The sequence below is a fragment of the Chenopodium quinoa genome, unplaced genomic scaffold (assembly GCF_001683475.1).
Source record: "Chenopodium quinoa cultivar QQ74 unplaced genomic scaffold, ASM168347v1, whole genome shotgun sequence".
In the NCBI taxonomy this organism is placed as follows: Eukaryota; Viridiplantae; Streptophyta; class Magnoliopsida; order Caryophyllales; family Amaranthaceae; genus Chenopodium; species Chenopodium quinoa.
The window spans coordinates 594,095-614,759 of record NW_018743669.1 but is presented as its reverse complement, the minus strand read 5'-3'; the positions used below and the strand labels follow the sequence as shown (position 1 = coordinate 614,759).

Sequence of the window (20,665 nt, the reverse complement as noted above, 5' to 3'; positions counted from 1 at the left end):
TGTTCCGTCAAAGGTTTGAAGTCAGTTTCAACAAAGTTTGGTTCAAGCTTTGAAATTATTATAATGCTAGTATCAGACACATCATATAGTATGAAAATTGATATGCATTTTTAACGATGCTTTTATATCCTTTACCCCAAAGCCTAAATTATCATAGGATTCTTTTAATAAATTAAACGACAGATCAAAGGATTCTTTTACTAGTAATAAGATTTACCCAAACCATCAAAGCTGTTGTTATATACAGAGTATGAACTCTACTAATAAAGAATCGGGTTGAAACTCAAATGCATGATGCATTATTCAATGGAAATCATGTTACTTTTAACCCAAGCTTATAAAGGAGATTGTTTATTTGTAGCACATAATAGCCCCCGTAATCCGGTATAGTAGTGACTTGCAATATTGCTTCTAATTCTCCTGTTTTCAATAATATGTACTGCGTACTATTTTAATAGCTCCACATATAAGAAACCCGAGTTTAAACTTCAGTCTGCTACAAATTAAAACGCCAACAAAAGGTTAACTGCAAGCCGCTTCACAATACAATTTCACTGGTTTAGAAAACCCAACAAGTTCCAGATACACATATAATACAATGGAAAGAGAGTAATCAAAAAGCCTAAATAGGTAGTCAACTTCAGCCTTGGACAAGTATCTAAATTAATTAAGAGAACATCATATTAGAGTTTATTCTACACAATGAAACCAGTCTGTTCAGGTAGACGGTGAAGGAGACCTTAGACTAGCAGATTTTGAAAGAGACCTAGATCTGGAGGGAGCACTGTGACCCGAGTAGCTTCTGGATGAGTGACTATCAAGGGATCGGTCACACTTCTTAGGGGAATAGGAAACACTCCTACTGGGGCTTCTTGATAAACTGCGAGAACAGCTTCTCCTGCTACTCTTCCTTGGCCTTGGTGAATAGCTACGGGAGTAGCTCTGCCTTGAGCCTCTCCTAGGCTTAGGTGAGTAACTCCTTCGTGAACTTCTCCTTGGTCTAGGTGAGTAACTCCGAGAGTAGCTCCTCCTTGAACTTCTCCTTGGTCTCGGAGAATAACTGCGTGAGTAGCTCCTTCCCCTGGGTGAGAAGCTACGGAAGTAACTCCGGCGCCTTCTTCTGTAGTACCTTTCATCAGGAGAATAATCATAGCGTCGCCTACCAACTGATGATCTCCTGTAGTATGGAGAGAGAGACCTTGAGCATAAGTAGAACGGCCACGACCTGAATAGAGGATATAAAGGAAACAGTTTGCAAACCAGTTGGTACTTGGTACAGAAAAAGATAACAAAAACTCAAGACAAAGGAAAGGACTCTTACTGCGAGATGTCCTCAACCCCAAGTATCTTCCTGGTGTTGGTGTGCGACCTCTCCTTCTTCGGGCCTGAAATAGGCATTTGTGGACTGAGTGTTAGTTAACAGTTGGATAACCTGGGACCCTATGTATGTCCACTAAGCAGCAGATTACGGTTTTGGGAAAAGAAGACTTCTTAGCCAAGGAACTAACAAAATAAGCAATAATAGCACACAGCTAAACTCAACAGCAAAGAGAGAAATGCAGGGCATACAAACCTCTGATATAAAGTCTGAAATTTGATTTGCTTGGATTGATTTGATAGTTGTGTAGTTTGGTGAAGAGCTGCTACACACAGCTAACCTGTAGCTGCCACAAAAACTTCAGGCGACAAGAAGCAAACAGATTTCAATCTTAACATGCCAACAAAAACAAATACCAATCTTGATACATCATAAGCTGTAAACATAAACATGGCAATCATAAAAGCTCTAAATAATACTAGTGCTTGAAAGAATACCAATCCTTGGGAAATGCTGAGCTCTGCTGATACGAGGATAATCTGCTGAGGGGGAGGGAACTAATATGTAAAAATAAAAAATAAATCTATACCTTCTCAACCGTGATGACACGCCCTTCAAGCACAGAGCGATTCAGATACTTAATGCAACGATCTGCCTCCTCAAGAGAGGACATAGTCACAAAACCAAAACCACGTGATTCTTTGGTCCATGGGTCTGTCACGAGGTGAACATCCTCAACCTGCAAATGTCATTCATTAGGGAACAGGGCAAGTAGAAATAATAACAGTAAAAAATAGCCTAAGGTCCCATAGACCCAAACAGAATCTGCTAGCATTCGAGCTCATAAAGAGAAACACAATTGCTTTTCAATTCAATTTATTTGACCATATAATGCCCCATTCTAAAAGCTCGCAAAAACTGCAAAATATATAATCACCTTTCCCTCACTTGAGAAATGCTTCTCAAGTTCTCTTCTGGTGACACGTGTCGACAATCCAGTCACATACAGATTATTGCCAGGATTCTCCACACTGCTTTCACGGCTCCTGCCACATACAAAAGCGCATAAATATCATCAACATTGCTGCTGTTACTCTGTTTATACTTCAAGTGAAATTAAAATACAGAGGTCCAAAATACATATCAACGAAAGATGAGTACCTTGATCGACTTCTTGACGATGACCTTGATCTAGACAAGGACCTCGACATAGAGCGACCGTACCGCTTGTACGGCGATGGTGAACGAACATCCCGTCTGGAGTAAGACATCTGTTACAGGTACGAAAATTAAGATTCTAGAAACTAAAATAGAAGGTCAAGTACAGCAACTTCACAAACAAGTTATTCACTTATTCCCAACACTCCAACAGTCGATAAAATCACCAGTAATACAACCAAGAAACCATATCGAATATCAACAGAGAACTCACACAGTTACGTACTTATATATTACTAAAATAGTTCCAAAAGGTTTCAATATCATCTGCGTAACTAGGGAATTTCAGAGATAGAAAAGATACCATGCCCTACAACCTTAAGGCAATTAGATGCTTATAACATGTCAATTATATGGATCATAAATAATTTAATCAAACTTTTAATCCCACAAGTGATATGGAAAAATTTTGTTGGATCAAATAAAATATTATGCTGAAACTCATCTTGTACAGTGCATTCTAAAATACAATGACATGTTCTCAGGGAAATTATAAATCTTCTATACAACATACAGAGTATTAAATTTCAAATGCACATAATCTACGTTATACTTCCATCAAATGGCAACGCCAGGTAAAAAACATATAGCAACATAATACTCTGCTTGCCAATTCATACTAGAGACAGAGCATATCTTATAGTTATAGGTATATTTTTCGTGCTGTTAACTACAAACATTACGCATTCATCAATTTGCTTATCCACTGCCAAAGATTAATCCATCAACTCTTGACCAAACCCGACGATAGCAAAACTCTCCGGCAGGTTATCTAGTAGTCTATAAAGGGAAAGCCAGAATCTGATACCCTTATCAAAATTCACAGATTTCCTACAAATTAACGAACCAAGGGGAAAGCATAACTTTCTTCCGGGTTAATTAAGAATCGATTTCAATATCTACGCAAATCTCACTCCTGTATAGCTCAGGTAACTACTTTTAACAATTCTACGTTTTCTCGAACTTCCCCAAAAAATTAACGCCAAAGATGAGATGGCAATTTCTATCTTATGAACGCAAAACCCTAATATAGATAACAATTGATTTCGAATTAAATTGCCTAACGATCAATGAATTTGTAAAAACAACACTACAACAATTGATTTTAAATTGAAACGATCAGTCAAATCAAATCTAATTACATGTCATTAACATTAAAAAGCCCACAAATTACAAACCCTAAACAAGTCGAAAGTTCTTGATAATAAATTCACCAGGAAAATCCAGAACACAACAATTGAACATGAAAACTCAAATCAAAATCAAGAATTAAACAGTACTAACCGTGAAAAACTGATTGATCGAAATTTCTGAGATTGTGAGATTTGATGAGAAATTGAGAATGGAGAAGATTATCTCTCTCTAAAATGCGGAAGTTTGTGGAAAACTGAAAATTGTGGTGGGGAATAGCCTTATAAGGCGCAGGAAGGTTCTGGAGAATGCTGATTCGGAAGTTTATTTTATTTTATTTTTTAATTTTTTTATTCCGCTTCATTAATTTCGAGTTTTCGTCCATCCATTTTTTTTCTCTTTTTTCTATCAAATGAAATACTCGCCACGTTGACGGTGGATATATTTTCAACTTACCATTACAAATAGGGCTGACAATCTCTGAACTGATCTCGACCCGAAGAAACTGAGAGAAATCCGACCCAAATCTAAAGAATTTGAATTTAACCCGATTTGACCCAAATTTTATATTTCGTAATAATGTTAAGTTTTACACTACTTTTGATAGTTTTTAAGCATAACCGGAATAAGTTAAGAGTATATTTAAAGGTAAAAAGTTAAAGAGCATAGGCGGTTCTGGGCCGGAGCGAGGTGGTCGACGGAACAGGGCCCCCAAATATGAGGGGCCCCAAAATATAGATATATGTAATTAAGTTTGATATAATATTATGAAATTGCAGTTGGTGTAGTGGTTAGAGCAATTGTATTGTGTATACAAGGTCTTGGGTTTGAGACATTCATAATACAATTTTCTATTTTTTTTTGGGAGCTGACAGTTGGCTTCGAATTCATCCAAATACTAGTACATTGAATGTAGCCTCCCTCTAGAAACCTCCGCCCAATTAAACCAGCAAACCCAATTTTTTTTCCAAAAATTCAGATTTTTTTTTTCCCAAAAAATTTTCAATCTACTATTCTAATTCCAAAAAAACTCTATATCTTCTAAAACTCTATATTTTCTTAATTACTTTCTATTATTATCTTCATTTTCTTCAATTATTCAATTAATTTTCAAATTTTTTCATCTCCCAAAATTATTTTTCCCCATATTGGTTCATAATTTCAACGGTTTTGTCATTGGTGAAGACTTTCGATTCGACGCTTGCTGTGTACGAAGGCTTTTGCAATTTAAAACAGGTTAACAGGTTTAATTTTATTGTTTTTATTTATTTTTTTCTGGGGAATTTTTAGTGCAATATTGTTGAATTTGAGGTTAATACCGAACTGGGTAGAATTGAAAATGAGGAAATGCAATGTACGTTGTGTTTAAATGGGGATTTTTGTTTGTTGTTATATGAGAGAGAATTTCCCTATTAATTAAATTGCCAAGTTTTTTGTGATTCTTCTGTTTTCACTCTTTCTCTCTTAAAATAGAAAACCCAGTTGATAAATTGTTGATTGAACTTCATTTTACCCAGAAAATTAGTGACTTAAAGACTAGATATAAAAAGGTCTCTACTAACCAAAATAACATTCTAGTATTCTACAATACATAATAACAACATAGCAAATAAAAAAAGTGAAGGACTAGAACTAATACGACAGAACTTAATACTTCGTATCACATTTTGAATCAAGAAGCATAACATCAGCAAAATATTGTTAATGGAATGCACTACAGATAAAAAGCAGAGACAACACATTTGCACAGTGCTAAGCAGGAAAATTTAATTTTGACGAATTTTCTGATGTAACGAATTTTTTTATCAAATAAAAATTGGGTATTAAATTTATCGAGTAGAAGACCCCATTTTAAAAAGTTGAACAGGGCCCCAAAAATAATTTGCAATTTTAGCCCCGGCACTGTTAAAGAGTATATTAAAAGGTAAAAAGTGAGGGTATGTAGGTACTGGGTAGTATACAAAAACTAAAAATTGAAACAAATGCTTAATTTTGAGACACCAAATAAGAAATACTCATGCAATTAATTTTGAGACTGAGATAGTAAAATCACTACACAATATGATATTGGTACAATACCGATTAAAATTAGGCATTATGTGAGTTTTATATTATGTGAGTTTTATTTTTTTTACTTTCAAGCTCACGCAAGAGTTTTATATTTTATATTATGTGAGTTTTGGTAATATCAGCTTCCTATCTTATTCTCTTCAATCCCTCAAAAAAAAAAAACAAAAATCTTATTCTCTTCAAATGTAAAATAATATTCTCCTCGTGAAGTCCTCCATGGCTCCATGCATGTCAGGCAATAATGATGATAATTATCAGGAGATTATTTTTTTTGTTGGATAAAATCCTAACAGATTGAAGATGGGTTAACAGATTATATAATTTCATTAATCCAAGTTTTAGTAACTACGGAGTAACAAGTTCGATCTACTCAGTAAACCATATTTTTAGTTAAATAAAAGAGCAACTAAGGGTCTGTTCTCATTGACTGAACTCAGTTGAACTGAACTGAACTGAACTGAAGTGAATTGAATTGAGTTGAACTGAACTGAACTGAAATGAATAATTTATATGAGAAGGAAATTAGGAGCTAAACTGAGCTGAAGTGAACTGAACTAAGCTGAACTGAACTGAATTGAATTGAATTTCAACGTAAGAGAACATGCCCTAACTCTAATTTAATCGATTTGCCTCAAAAAAAGAAAAAACTCTAATGTAATCGATTAATTTAAGAAAAAGTTTCAAAGCGTTCGTTAGTCATATATTTTCCGATATCTCACATGTGTAACAGCTTTGTTAAAGAAAGCAACATTTAAATAAGAACACTAAAGTGATAAAAGTAATTAACTCATCATGTAAATTAAAATAAGTACATGCAAGTAAATACGAGACAAAGTAACTGGTATAGTACGGAGTAATATTTAACACAGACAAAATGTACGGATTAACAAGAGACACTAGACTAGAAACACTCAAGTTACATCATTATATAATTCATACGACAATATACACCTTAAGTTTTTAAATAAATTTAAATCGAGTCTCAACTCACTTGAATTCTATTACATTAATGTCCCGTATTAATACAAATACAACTAAACCAACACATGACATACACGTATAACGTTTTACATGACTACGGAGTACTCCCTCCGTTTTTAAATACTTGCTCCACTTTCCTTTTCCGGCCGTTTTTAAATACTTGTTCCATTTCCTTTTTTAGAAAGCTTTTACAATATTTAATTCATTTCTCACACTTAGTGGACCCAACATAATACTCTCTGTCCTCATATTCTTCCACTACTTTTGTTTTTTACAATTTTTTATTCTCTCAACTACCCCACTACCTCTATATTTTATTACTTTCTCCAATTTCTCCTAAAACTCCGCGCATGAAGAAATGGAGCAAGTATTTAAAAATGGAGGGAGTATTACTCTCACTAAACCATACGTACAATATTACAATATACTAAGTGGTAAGGATTGTACCTTCCAACCTTGAGGTTGGGGGTTCAATCCCCACTAGAGGCACTTTAAGGGGTGTAAAACTAGAAATTTCTTACCCTTCCCCCGTCACTTTCAAAATATTTCTTACCCTTCTCCGTCACTTTCAAACTAAAGATTTGGTCAAGTTTCTTCTCCTTACCATTTTTCTTTATAAAAAAACAATATTACAATAGCATAAAAAACCCAACTTCTCTAAAGACCCAACCTCTTAATTGACTCCAAAATAAAGTCATAAACCTTGTTTATATCAGGAAGAGCTTTAGCCACACTTTCCCTTTGCATGCACCTCTTAGCCCATTCAATGATTTTTGGGCAAGATTCTTCAATCTTGAAGTTGGTCAATGTTTCATAGGCGGAAAACCAACTATAGAATGGGATGAAAACAACATCAACAAACCCAAATTTATCTCCTCCAAAGTAAGGTTTATTCCCCAACTCTTGCTCCAATATCTTCAAATGCTCAATGAATTCCTTTGCCACCGCCTCTTGATCTTCGCCTTTAGTGGTCCAAACTCTCCTCCCAGCAACGTAAACCTGTACGAATGTCACAAATGTTAGTCATCTGATCAAAGGAATGACAATGTTTGACATACATCTTGATCCAACTTAACTTACAAAGTAGGAAATACAAAATGAACCTACAACAATTCTTTGTATGTGTTGTTAATTGTTCCATATAACTACTTCAACTACCCTTGAATATGATGTGTTGTTTGGACAAAACAATTACTACCTTCGTTTCATTTTATTTTAAACGAGTAAATATTTTTCCTCTTTACTTTTATGTTAAATTGTTATACTACCACCGGTCCAAATTTCTCGCAACTTTGAAATATTTAATATCTCACAAATAATACCCCAAAGTTGTAAGTAATTTGGACCGGAGGTAGTAAATAATATCAACTGAAGAAGTAAATTTTAACATTACAACAAGACGTACAAAACACGGCTTGTAGCTGCTATGATAATGATAGGCAAAAATTGTTTTGATTATGGTGGTCCTTAACTAGCTAGAGTAGTGGTACCGTAGTAGTGAAATCAAACTCAGCATTTTATAATTAGGTAGACGTAGTAATGTCCAACTTAATTTTTTCTGACCCATAAACAAGGAGTCATCAAATACTCCCTTAGCTTATAAATATAACCATAACAACTTTTAATTGAAATCCTTTAATTATATATTGATTATAAAAACATAATAAATAATCTCCAATTAGACTAAAGTAAAAAGTGGAGGAAGTTTTGGGTGATAAATTTTACTTTTCCAAAATACCCCTCTTATTTTATTATATAGCGTACATGACATCATCAACATATTTTTTTAATAACATATTATTTTAATATTACCCACCAATATTTTTTACTTAGGATTAATGAGATAATATTTATGAGAAAAAAAACGTAGAATAATCAAGCTTAATATATACTTCCTCCGTTTCTTTTTAGTTGACACATTTCTTTAGTCACGTTTGTCAATGCACTTATTCAATCATTAATATCTTTAATTATCGATGCAAAAATTATAAAAAAAAACTGATATTTAAAAGCATATAACGTGATGAATCTAACAAGATCCCACATGACTATATTTTTCATTATGTATAAAGCACAAAATACGGTCAAATAGAGGTGAATAAATAGTGCTAAAGTCAAAATGTGTCAATTAATTAAAAAGAAACGGAGGTAGTATAGATTACTTATATTAGGCACACACGCATTATCTCCTTTAGCTTGATGAAATAAACATGAAATATAAAGGGAAAAAAAAGTTAAAGATGAGTTACCTTCTTCTCAACAAAATCAGCCCAAAAACGAGCTTGAGCCCTATGATAAGGATCAGAAGGCAACAAAGCAGGTTTATCAGACCAAACTTCATCAATGTATTGAAGAATGATAAGAGACTCACAAAGCGGTTTATTATTATGAACAAAAACCGGTATCTTTTTATGAACCGGGTTCATCTTAAGTAGTAATTCACTCTTATTCTTCAAATCTTGTTCACTATTTTCATAATTCACTCCTTTTTCAGCTAATGCTATCCTCACTCTCATCCCAAATGGACTTGCCCAAAAATCCAACAATTTTACTTCATTATTATTGGTTGCCATTTTTAAAATTTTTTGAGGTAATTAAAGTTAATTAACGATAGGGAATTTGTGGTTTTAATAAGGTGGGTTTGAAGGGTATTTATAAAGGGCCAAAAGGGGTTTTGGCGAGTGAAAGAGAAATGCATGTGGAGATTCCAAGGTTGATAGTAGAGACGTAGAGTTGTAAGAGTCTCGGATTTTATTTTGAATGTGTCATCATGGCTTACGTTAGCATATTGTTCTTGATGTAAGGGTAGTACTCTAATTGATAATCATCGATTAGTGAGAGCAAAATACCAAAAACAGACACCGATAATAACACGTGTTATTTTCTGATATTATTTTTCTCATCACAGTCCCCTTTCCTTTTAGTAAATATCTTTTATTTTAGATATATATATCTTTTTGTTTTAACAAGAGACACTAGACTAGAAACACGTACTCAAGTTACATCATTATTCATACGACAATATACGCCTTAGTTTTCAAATAAATGGAGTCTCAACTCGCTTGAAATCTATTACATTAATGCCACGTACTAATACAAATACAGCTAAACCAACACATACATGACATATACGTATAACGTACTACATTATTACTCTCACCAAACCATACAATGCAACATAAAAAACCAACTTCTCTAAAGACCCAACCTCTTCTTTAACTGCAAAATAAACTCATAAACCTTGTTTTGGTCAGGAAGAGCTTTAGCCACACTTTCCCTTTGCATGCACCTTTTAGCCCATTCAATGATTTTTGGGCAAGATTCTTCAATCTTGAAGTTAGCCAATGTTTCATAGGCGTAAAACCAACTATAGAATGGGATGAAAACAACATCAACAAACCCAAATTTATCACCTCCAAAGTATGGTTTGTTTCCTAGCTCTTGCTCCAATAGCTTCAAATGCTCAATGAATTCCTTCCTCGCCGCCTCTTGATCTTCTCCTTTAGTGGTCCAAACTCTCCTCCCAGTATCATAAATCTGTATGTGTGTCACACATAAGGATATATAGTTATGCTAGTCATTCGATCACACTCATCAAGCATCAAGCAATAACATGTTACCTCCGTTTCTTATCATGTGCAACAAAGGTGTATTATTTGTGAGACATAAAATATTCCTTTGTTGCACATCATAAAAAATGGAGGTAGTACATAGTGTTACATAAAGAATCTTGAACAATTCTATGTGCTATTATTTCAACTACCCTTGAATATGATGTGTTGTTTGGACAAAACAATTTAACCGATATAGTGAGCAATTTAACTACTTTTAATCAAAATCCTTTAATTATCGACTTTAAAAACATAAATAATCTCCAATAATCAGACCGCTTGACAAGATACAAGCTTATAAAAATAAAGCATGAAATTTAATGAAAAAAAAAAGTTGAGTTTTTTTAAGAATTACCTTCTTCTCAACAAAATCAGCCCAAAAACGAGCTTGAGCCCTCTGATAAGGATCAGACGGCATCAAAGCAGCTTTATCAGACCAAACTTCATCAATGTATTGAACAATGATAAGAGACTCACAAACCGGTTTATTATTATGAACCAGAACCGGTATCTTTTTATGAACCGGGTTCATCTTAAAGAGTAATTCACTCTTATTCATCAAATCTTGTTCACTGTATTCATAATTCACTCCTTTTTCAGCTAATGTTATCCTCACTCTCATTCCAAATGGACTTGCCCAGAAATCCAACAATTTTACTTCATCGTTTGTTGCCATTTTTTTTTTTTTGTTTGAGGTAAAAATGAATTTTAAGGGAGTTTACTACGGAATATGTTTTTAATAAGGTGGGTTTGAACTTTGAAGGGTGTTTATAAAGGGTTTTGGAGAGTAAAAGAAATGTGTGGAGAATCCTAAGTTGATAGTTCTAGTTATAGACGTAGAGTCTAGGATTTTCTTTTGAATGTGTCATGGCTTACGTTAGCAGAATGTTCTTGATGTAAGGGTATTAACTGTACTAAAGTGATTTATTTGGACTACTTTCACGGTATATATTTTTAAGCTAAAAATTGAAAAGAATTAAAAATAAATAAACATTTATTATACCCGATTTATTCGTAAAATGAAGTATATTAAATGCTTATATGTAGTCCTATTACCCTATTTTTTACTCCTTCCCTTTCGTAATATTTTTTCCATTTCTTTTTAGTTGACACGTTTTTTTAGTCACTTTCGTCAATATACAAATTCAACCATTAATATTTTTAATTTCCGATAAGCAAAAAGCATAAAAAGTTGATATTTAGAAAAATATACTACTATATCGAAACGATTATAACAAGATCCCACAATCCCACATCACTATATATTTCAATACATATAAGTCACGAACCATGGTCAAAGAGAAGTGTGTGAATAATGCTAAACTCAAAATATGTCAACTAATAAAAAAACGGAGATAGTAGTAGTGTTATTTACATATATCGATGCAATCTTTGGTCATATTAATCTCACTCCAACAAAAATTGAAAAAAATTAGATATTAATAACGTTTTCATTGAGACGAATAAAACTAGATTTCAAATGACTACGTTTGTTTGTATTTAGAGAGAAAATTAAAATATGTCCTCTAATTTTTAATATAGTTGAAAGATTATAAATAGGATTAACAAACAGAAACGAAGGGATTATTTAGTATGGAAAGATACAAGTGCTGTAAACAAAATTTAATCTCAAGTTTGAATGACATATCTCAATTTACTCTCTCCGTATTTTATTATTTGCTTTGCTTGCAATATTCATTTAACTAGTTTTGACTAATAATGTTTGAGATTTATACATAATATAAATTATAGTCTTATAAGTTTTTGTTTGAATCTGATGTTTGTTTTAAGTATTAAGGGTTCGTTTAGCATCGCCGTGGTTTTTGTTTTACTAAAAAAAAAAATCAAATTTATTAAAATCCTGATAATTTTGAAAACTGACAATAAAAAAGTAAAAATACCTATTTCTTGTTTTCAGTTTTATTTAAAAAAAAAAAACCACAGAAAACAAAAAACAAAAAACGATGGCAAAATTAGCTATAAGCTATTGACAATAGATGAATAGATAGATAGATTGATAAATTTTCAATCATCCTTATGGACTATGGTTTTAGCTTTTTGGGCCTAATTACACGTAGTGGGCTGGGACTTGTTGTACTATTCAGTTTATTCTAAATTCTAACCTATTTTTAAAAAATAAAAAAATAAAAAAAAAATCATCCTTCCTAACCCTCTTCTCTTCTCTCCTCCATTGAACCGTACTCTGAGTTCTCCATTGAAGCGGCTAAACAGAAGGTAAGAAGGTTTTATTTTTAATCATTTATCGATATAGGGTTTAACTGTTGATTTAATTCAGCTTCATTGTTATTTCTTCTCGATTTTTTTTGTAGTATTTTTTGAGCAGAATTTTAGAGTAGAACTAAGATGAAGTTGGATGTTAATGCTCTTAAATACCTCTCTAAAGATGATTTCCGGGTTCTCACTGCCGTTGAGATGGGCATGCGTAATGTAATCAATCACCTTTCTTTCTTCCCTCTTTTAATTGTAAAAAACACTTTCAAATTTTAATTATTTTTTTTTAATTTGGGTTTTTGTTGCAGCACGAAATTGTCCCTTCTGAACTCATTGCTCGAATTGCTTCACTCAAGTAATGATTGTTTTAATTCTCAATTTTGATGGGTTATTTGTATTTTGTGAAATTAATTCATTGGTAATTCTCAATTTTAATGGTTGATTTGATTTGTTTGTGAAATTTTATAGACATGGTGGTACTTATAAAGTGCTGAAGAATTTGCTTAAGCACAAGCTGCTGCATCATGATGCTTCTAAATGTTAGTCACTTACTCTTTCATTTGCTGATTAAATTATTTTTCATGTTGTGTAATATCTTGTATTCTTCAATATAATTTGTGGGTATTTTGTTTAGATGATGGTTTTAGGTTAACATATCTTGGGTATGATTTTCTTGCCATCAAGACGCTGGTCAATCGTGGTGTCTTCTGTGCAGTTGGCCGTCAAATCGGAGTTGGAAAGGAATCTGGTAATGCCTGTTGATGTATTATGTATAGTGCCCTATGTTTAGTTTTGTTAATATGTGATAAAAATTGAGCAAGTTTGTGTTTTTTGTGGGTTCAAGATATCTTTGAAGTGTCCAATGAAGATGGTACAATTATGGCCATGAAGCTGCACAGATTGGGTAGAGTTTCTTTTAGGGCCGTGAAGTCTAAGCGTGACTATTTGCAAAACAGGAGTTGTTCTAACTGGCTGTACTTGTCTCGTCTTGCGGCACTGAAGGAATTTTCTTTTATGAAGGTTCCACATTTCTACTTGTTTGCTCTCTCATTGACTAGTTTTGATGGTTCATTGTTTTGAGCTTAATGTTATCTTAATTTGATAGGCATTGGAAGATCACGACTTTCCTGTACCAAAGGCTTTGGATTGCAACCGACATTGTGTGATTATGTCCCTTGTACAAGGCTATCCACTGTAAGGATTCCTCTTTTGCTTTACATGTCTCGTAAAAAAACATGCTAGATAAGCCTGTAACAATTTTTTGGTAGCTATAATGAATATCTATTATTCTAATATGTTCCATTCCACTGTCTATGATTTCACCTGGAACCTTCCATTTCCGTTTGTTTCCCCATCATAACAATATGATTTAATTACACTATGATTTAATTACCGTTGTCAAAGTAGAATGAGGATCATAATTTTGGAATAAAGGTAGTATTCGTCTATTAGAGGTGGAATCTAATAAACAGTAACGAGGAATTGAGGTCTTAGATTTATAGGTGATCCTTTCAATATGGTTTTCATATGGCAACCTTTTTCATTTCAAATTGTATGCTTGGTTCATGCTAAGAACTGGAAGTTTGGAAATTTAATAGTCCTCAATATCTGTGCTAAACTGCCAGTTTTATTTAAGTGACCAGTTCTTATTGTTATGCTTTATTATCTTATTTTCCTCACTTTCCCACTCGCCCTTCTTCAGTTCTTTTTCCTTTTCTGGTTTGATCTTATCTTCGAAGTTTTGAAATTATGTTTGTGATCAAGGATATATGAGGTAAATCAAATGCATACTAATCATATTCTTTCTTAATCTAGTGTGCAGGTCAAGGAATTGCAAAACCCAGATATTATTTTTGATACTGTGATAAGTTTAATTGTTCGACTGGCTGAGCATGGACTTATTCATTGTGACTTCAATGAATTCAATATCATGGTACTCAACTTTGCTTCTTCCATCCCCACCCCCTCCTGTCCAAAATAATAATAATAATAATAATAATAATAATAATAATAATAAAATAAATCAAATTTCACTACTGAGGGATTTGGGAATTGGAATTGTTGGGTTTACTACTGGGCCTACCCATTCAGGCTTTCTGCTTCTCTGTTTGCAGTTCAGATTTCTAGTTTTACAACATGTTATATGAAATTATGAAGTTTGCATGCGATAACACAATTGTTTACACCTTTGTTGCAAGACTTGCAACTGTCAATTCCACTGACAGTAGATAAATTGTCCTCTTTCCTTGTAGATTGATGATGATGAGAAGGTTACTATGATTGATTTCCCACAGATGGTATCTATATCTCATCGGAATGCACAAATGTGCGTAATTCTTTCCAGAATCTTTAAGTCTTCACTATTTGAATACAAGTGTGCAAAGTGAAGTTATAGAGCTTATGTCTTTTATGCTTATACTCTTGACAACCACAGATATTAATAATTATTACTCTGCCTTGCAGGTATTTCGACCGTGATGTTGAATGCATTTTCAAATTTTTCAGGAAAAGGTAGTGAGATCTTTCAATTGCCTAGGAATAATTTTTTGCTCTTCATTTGTTAATATAGCTTTTCAAGGTTGCATGATTGAAATGATATCTTTTTATGCCAGACCTCCCCTTTACTTTTTTGTTACTTGTTTTAAATTTGCTCTTTATGCCCCTAAAGAACAAAAAAAACTTATTCCTGGACTGGATTAATGTGCCATGCCATTTTGAGTTGGAGGCATAGTGCTTGTATCAAGGCTGCTGGTTATGGGCATGGGAATTTTATGCATGGATGATAAATGCAAATAGATGTTCTTTGTGAAACATTAGGTATAAGTCTCAGTCTGGAGTCTGTAGTTCTGTACAATACAATACAATAGCTGAATGTGCGATTTGTTTGTGTTCATAATAGTTGGTTGTACACCTTGTGGTATGTGGTATTTGGAACTTTCCATTGTGCATTGTATTTAGTGGCAGCTGGCAAATTTATGGAATTATGTAAAGTGCTGCAAGTGTTGAAGGTACTTAGTTTGGGATCCTGTGAAGGGATTTGAACTTCTGAAGTTTTCTTTTGGTAGTTGGAGCTTGGAGGCCTTTAAGCAAGACTAGAATTTTGAATTTTGAGTTCTTATCAAGATGCTCTGTGTTTCTTGTTCTGAGTTTGATATCATTTTTTTATTAAGAATGTGCTGCATGTTTCTTGGCTGTATAAACTCTATTTTGCCATCAACTCCAGTTTCTAATATTTTAATCAGATTATTTGTCTCCGTGATGGCTTGATGTCTTTGCAGTTCCTATTGACTTAGTCTCGATTATTTATGAAACTGGAAGCTTAAAAATAATGCCAGAATTTACTCGTTATGCTGAACTTTCTCTGATCCAACACAATTCTCTGTACAGATTTAAGCTGACTTTTGAACTGCAGTCGGATGAGGCTGATGGTACAGATGTAAATACGGATGAAAATGAAAGCAGGCCAAGCTTCTCCTCTATATTACCTATATCTGGATCCTTAGACAAGGAACTTGCTGCTAGTGGATTTTCAAAAAAGGATCAGGAAAACCTTGAAAAGGTATTGCATCTTATCTTTTTCTGTGTTTGTGTTCTTTTGATGAATTTTGTGCAAGTGGATTTGGTCTGATTACAAAATTGTAAGAAAGAAGAAATTTGTTAGTTTCGTTCTCCATGTTGCAAGACGAGGCTCTATATATGTGGCAGTTTTCTTTAACTTATGTTAAGAAGTTGCCCCTTAAAAATCGCCTTGCTACTAAAACATCCAATTTGTTGCTAAAACATCCTATTTGTATCCATACATATCAATCAAGTAGACGAAGAGGAAGGTTAGGTAATTGGATATCATATTATTTTCAAGATGGTTTTCTTAAGAACCCATAACCCAACTCTAATATATCTTCAATATCCAAAACAATCCAGAACCAATCAAATATCTCCCAAAAGTTACTGAATCCTAGAACTTAGTCCTAATAGAAGCAGTCCCTGAAGAAATGAGAAGTTTGTCCCAATAAAAGCCTCCACTTTATGATATTCTACCAGTGTTTGTTTCAAAAACAGGGAATATGGTGATGATTGGTAATGTTTGCAGCATGTGAGAGGATGTACAACTAGCCGTCAGTGGGGTTGGGTTGGGGGATTAGAGGGGAGGGGGGTGGGGGAATGGGAAAAAAGTTTGTGAGCTTGGGTTGGGGAAGAGAAAAAGTTATGATTTTGCTCTACATTTCTCTTTTTTTCTAATAAATCTCTAGATGATGTTGCAAACTTTGTGGTGCTAGGTCTCATTTTTGTGGAATACTTAACTAGAGTTGTTGTCTCATGTGACTTTGTTTAGGGCATCTCTTTCTTTTAAGTACTGTTTTTCAATGTAGCCGGCTTCACTTGTTGTGTCACTTGTATCTATTGCTTTTTGAAATTCTTATTTTTTTTTTTTCACTCACAGTTTATTGAAGGGACTTCTAAGGACTCAGATTTTAGTGATGAGGCAAACACAGATGATGATTCAGGTGTTGATGAAGATGACGAGCCAGATGACGCAGACATCAAGAAATTTGAATCATTGAGCTTAAAAAAGCAGGTACTGTCTAGTGTCTACTCTACTAATCATCAGTCACCATACTTAAGGGTCTGGTGCTACTACTACTGCTGCATGTCATTTATCCGTCGGTCTCTAATTTCATAGGGGTTTTTCTTGTGCTGTACGACAATTTAATGATTTGTGTTTTACCAGAAGTAAATCTGATAGAAAACTGTCCATGAAAGGGTTAATTATGTACATCTTTGATTGAGCATTAGTGAATTCATGTATGAGTTGTGCCTATGGCCCAATAAGGCTGTGATGAAGTGCTCCTGAAGCATTTAGCTTATCATGGCTTTATATCTTGCATCAGCCACAGAACCACTTTTGCAGGTAATGTGGATGGTCTGTGGCTGCTGCGGCTTAATATCTAGGTAATGGTAATTTCAAAACCCTTCATGGTGGGGCCATGATGGGCCAATATCTAGTTCGTGTAGATATTATCATACTACTAATTATCTAATCATAAACAATGTTTTTTTAATTGTGACTTTTGCCGATTATAACCCACAAATCAGCTCATCTTGTCACCTTGAATCTTTTCTTTTTATTTTGGTTTAATTGTGGAAGATTGTATATGGTATTGGAATAGGAATTAATGGCAGTTGCCTTAAAAAGATGAAATAGATATGTTTTTTTGTTTCCCTATACTTCATATGTCATTGAGTCTGGGAAACTTTATTGCACCTAAAATTTCTCTCATGATTCACCAGCTTTTTAATCTGCTATACACTTTTGAAACTTTCTGCCATCTGTATTTTTCTTAATACCATTCTTAATCTGTTTTTTTTTTCCCCTTCTCTTCTTTGGATGAATGGCATTTTCAATCTGCTGACTAAGATTTTGTTTTTATGTCTTGGACTCTTTGTTGTGATAGGACTCAAGAGAGGAGGAATGTGATACAGTTGACACTGAACAAATTTCTTCTATAGCTTCTAGGAGTTTTGAGGTGCAGAGTGCAAGTGACGAGGTTTGTAATTATTTTAACTTTGTGTTTTCACTATGATGTGAAGCTATAATAAGAAGAGTGGCAATCACTTCACGAATGCAGTTAACCTCATTATGCACAACGAGCTGAATTTATTTGTGAAGCTAACCTCACTCAATTGGCTCAGTGATTGAAGTTTGTTTAGATAATTAAACTTGTGTTGCCACTTTTTTAAGTGATGTTTATGCGTATGGGTCTATGCTATAAGTTTCTCTGATGGAACTCATTCAAGAAGGCTTGGCTATCTTGAGAATGGTTGAACTTATCTATAAACTGCTAAGTGAATGCTCTCTAGCTGCCTTCTGGAAATGGAATTTTTTAAACTCTTCTCGCTCTATTTATCTACACTAGATGAATTAGAATATATCTCATGTGCCCAGTGCCACCTCCTTAATCCCCCTATGAAAGTGGAAAAGGTGTTCACTGGTGATACCATTTCTGTAAGATGAAAAAGAACCACTGAATACTGGCATATATGACTAAAATGATGGTCCTTTAGCCCTTTGGGAACCTTGTGTAAATGGGTTAGAATATGAGGTGCTTGATTTTTCCAATATTTGGAGACCCTTGTATAGTAGGATGTCGACTTTACGCCCAGGTGTACCATGAACACAGTGACACTGTGCAACCACACCCATTAGTTGTATATGTGTTCTTTATTTACTCTTCTAATTGAACAAAAAAGATGTCATTGGGTGATAATGTGCATCCTCTAAATTTGCAACTCCAAGTTAATCTCAGCTAACTTCCATGTTGATGCTTTGGATTTATGCGTTGTTCTAATACAATATACTTTTCACAGGAGAAAAGTGATGAAGAAAGCGATACTGAACTAGCAAAGCGCCTTGGCAAGCAAAGGCGTAGGGCCATAGCATCTGCACATAGGAGGCAGCACCTGACCTCCAGAAATTCCTACAAAGATAAAGGTGGCAAATCGTCACAGAACTCTAAGATTCAGAAACAGTTAGGTGCTTGGTAGGAAGCTAAATAGTACAAAGTGTTAAACTTCATGCTACTACGTAATCAGCCAGACATGAATCGGTTATACAACCTTCACAGTTGCAGCGTGTGATGTACGAAAATAGATAAATTAGTGATAATATCAAGACTTCTTAGTCTTGGATCAGTTGTCTTAGCCGCAAAATAGAAAGCTTTTGCAATTGTATCCTTACAAGTTTTGAAGAGTAGTATATCATACGGGCTAACAGTCTGATGACCATTGTTGTAACATCTTTATTTTTACAAAAACAGCAGAGGGTCTTTATAAGTGTTTTCTTTATTTTCTTCTCTCTACTATTTGATTTTAGTTTGAATGCACTAAACCAGGGCAAACATGCACACAGGCTCCTGCAAATAATATTACTCTGTAATCAAATGCTGTTTTGTTCCTCTTGGCAATGAGAACTCAATGAGAACTAACTTAAAGAACATTTTTTTTTGAAAGATAAGTTAAAGAACATTTGATACTCTGTTTGGCTAGGACTTAGGAAAACAAATTTATTTAACAAGTAACAAGTTATGGGCAACAAAGGAAGGCATATAAAGGCTTTCACAAAAAAAAAAAAAAAAAAAAAAAAAGAAAAAGGAAGGCATCTATAAAAGAGTTTATAGAAAGCCTTAAAGTTCTCTCGAAGGAACTAGGAGACTTGACTCATTTAATCTGGGTCCGAATTGTACCGAGTAAGTGTATTTAGCTCGATGTTCCCTTACTTCACCCATTATTTTAACTTCCCAAATACTTAATCCGTTTGAAAAAAAAATAAAAAAATTTGACATATAAGATTGAAAACTAGCCTAAGTTAACAAATGCCCTTGTATGAAAAAAAAAACTAATGAAGGTTGGAATTAAAGGCATAGTCAAGCACTCAAATCTAAGGGTAGAGATGACTATTTCCTCTATTAAGGCTGCCATTGAGCTTGATTTTCTCCATTAACATTCTCCATTGTTTCTTCTTTATTTTCTGTATTAATATCGTTGTCCAAGAGATTAACAGTGTAAACATTCTTTTATACCCGAAATTACAAAATTATCCATATTAAAATCATTAACGTGGCGTTTTTAGATAATCGGATTTATATCTTGTATTTTCTCCCATTGTATCTCTACTCCATAGTTAGAGAGCCCGCAAAACCCCAAATCAAGTGCAAAAAACCCAAAAAATTCATTAGAGTAACAGCAAAACACTGAAACAGAGAAAATAGAAGAAGAAGAAGAAAGAGCGTGATGCATGGATAGAGTAACAGTAGCTAACGATTTATCATTTCGGGTCGGGCTCACGGGTCACAGCGCCCATCTTTCCATCGAACCTCTTCCTCCGGTTCAATCCCACAATCCTCTCGACGACCTTCCTCAATTCATTCTTGTCGGTATTCTTAATCTTCTGTTGATTTTTGTATTAGAATTTCGTTATAATTGTAGCAATCAAGGTCATGAATTTGTTTGCTAATTTTTCCAATTCTAGAAATACTGTAATTTTGATTGAATTTCAGAGAGTTTAGGGGTTTGAAATTGATTATGCTATGCAAAAGTGTTTATTTTT

General features: G+C 33.9%; 5 protein-coding genes across 5 annotated transcripts in view; 2 read left to right on the top strand and 3 right to left on the bottom strand.

The window, feature by feature from the left end:
• Positions 1-480: 480 nt before the first annotated feature.
• On the bottom strand, positions 481-4,204 carry LOC110683404 (scaffold attachment factor B1-like). The gene is made up of 6 exons (XM_021859765.1): positions 3,821-4,204; positions 2,480-2,589; positions 2,256-2,364; positions 1,908-2,057; positions 1,322-1,385; positions 481-1,225 (listed from the first exon to the last, which is right to left on the bottom strand). The coding sequence occupies exons 2-6, from the start codon at positions 2,587-2,589 to the stop codon at positions 741-743; spliced, it is 918 nt and encodes a 305-aa protein (XP_021715457.1). The 5' UTR covers positions 3,821-4,204; the 3' UTR covers positions 481-740.
• A 2,356-nt stretch (positions 4,205-6,560) lies between these two features.
• On the bottom strand, positions 6,561-9,358 carry LOC110683402 (probable glutathione S-transferase). Its single transcript, XM_021859763.1, has 2 exons — positions 8,968-9,358; positions 6,561-7,717 (listed from the first exon to the last, which is right to left on the bottom strand). Exons 1-2 carry the CDS (start codon positions 9,289-9,291, stop codon positions 7,376-7,378), a joined length of 666 nt encoding a protein of 221 aa, XP_021715455.1. The 5' UTR covers positions 9,292-9,358; the 3' UTR covers positions 6,561-7,375.
• Positions 9,359-9,699: 341 nt separating this feature from the next.
• On the bottom strand, positions 9,700-11,143 carry LOC110683403 (probable glutathione S-transferase). Its single transcript, XM_021859764.1, has 2 exons — positions 10,685-11,143; positions 9,700-10,255 (listed from the first exon to the last, which is right to left on the bottom strand). Exons 1-2 carry the CDS (start codon positions 11,003-11,005, stop codon positions 9,914-9,916), a joined length of 663 nt encoding a protein of 220 aa, XP_021715456.1. The 5' UTR covers positions 11,006-11,143; the 3' UTR covers positions 9,700-9,913.
• A 1,359-nt stretch (positions 11,144-12,502) lies between these two features.
• Positions 12,503-19,404, top strand: LOC110683400 (serine/threonine-protein kinase rio2-like). Its single transcript, XM_021859760.1, has 14 exons — positions 12,503-12,564; positions 12,660-12,777; positions 12,870-12,916; positions 13,030-13,100; positions 13,196-13,309; positions 13,406-13,581; positions 13,667-13,755; positions 14,377-14,494; positions 14,814-14,887; positions 15,025-15,072; positions 15,949-16,120; positions 17,003-17,137; positions 18,015-18,107; positions 18,928-19,404. The coding sequence occupies exons 2-14, from the start codon at positions 12,694-12,696 to the stop codon at positions 19,102-19,104; spliced, it is 1,398 nt and encodes a 465-aa protein (XP_021715452.1). The 5' UTR covers positions 12,503-12,564; positions 12,660-12,693; the 3' UTR covers positions 19,105-19,404.
• A 727-nt stretch (positions 19,405-20,131) lies between these two features.
• LOC110683399 (DExH-box ATP-dependent RNA helicase DExH11-like) overlaps positions 20,132-20,665 on the top strand; it is a 28,159-nt gene continuing 27,625 nt past the window's right edge. Inside the window, exon 1 of the mRNA XM_021859759.1 lies at positions 20,132-20,488. Coding sequence (XP_021715451.1) covers positions 20,354-20,488 — 135 coding nt within the window. The 5' untranslated portion in view covers positions 20,132-20,353. The remainder of the gene's footprint in view (positions 20,489-20,665) is intronic.

Excerpts from the sequence above, each read along its gene's own strand:
- LOC110683400 (XM_021859760.1), top strand. The coding sequence starts at position 12,694 with ATGAAGTTGGATGTTAATGCTCTTAAATACCTCTCTAAAGATGATTTC. Across the intron at positions 13,756-14,376 it reads CTTGTACAAGGCTATCCACT|TGTGCAGGTCAAGGAATTGC; the intron begins GTAAGGATTCCT and ends TTCTTAATCTAG. Across the intron at positions 14,495-14,813 it reads TCAATGAATTCAATATCATG|ATTGATGATGATGAGAAGGT; the intron begins GTACTCAACTTT and ends CTTTCCTTGTAG.
- LOC110683402 (XM_021859763.1), bottom strand. The coding sequence starts at position 9,291 with ATGGCAACCAATAATAATGAAGTAAAATTGTTGGATTTTTGGGCAAGT. Across the intron at positions 7,718-8,967 it reads CTGATTTTGTTGAGAAGAAG|GTTTACGTTGCTGGGAGGAG; the intron begins GTAACTCATCTT and ends ACATTCGTACAG.
- LOC110683404 (XM_021859765.1), bottom strand. The coding sequence starts at position 2,589 with ATGTCTTACTCCAGACGGGATGTTCGTTCACCATCGCCGTACAAGCGG. Across the intron at positions 2,058-2,255 it reads ATTTCTCAAGTGAGGGAAAG|GTTGAGGATGTTCACCTCGT; the intron begins GTGATTATATAT and ends TGACATTTGCAG. Across the intron at positions 1,386-1,907 it reads GTGTCATCACGGTTGAGAAG|GCCCGAAGAAGGAGAGGTCG; the intron begins GTATAGATTTAT and ends TGCCTATTTCAG.
- LOC110683403 (XM_021859764.1), bottom strand. The coding sequence starts at position 11,005 with ATGGCAACAAACGATGAAGTAAAATTGTTGGATTTCTGGGCAAGTCCA. Across the intron at positions 10,256-10,684 it reads CTGATTTTGTTGAGAAGAAG|ATTTATGATACTGGGAGGAG; the intron begins GTAATTCTTAAA and ends ACACACATACAG.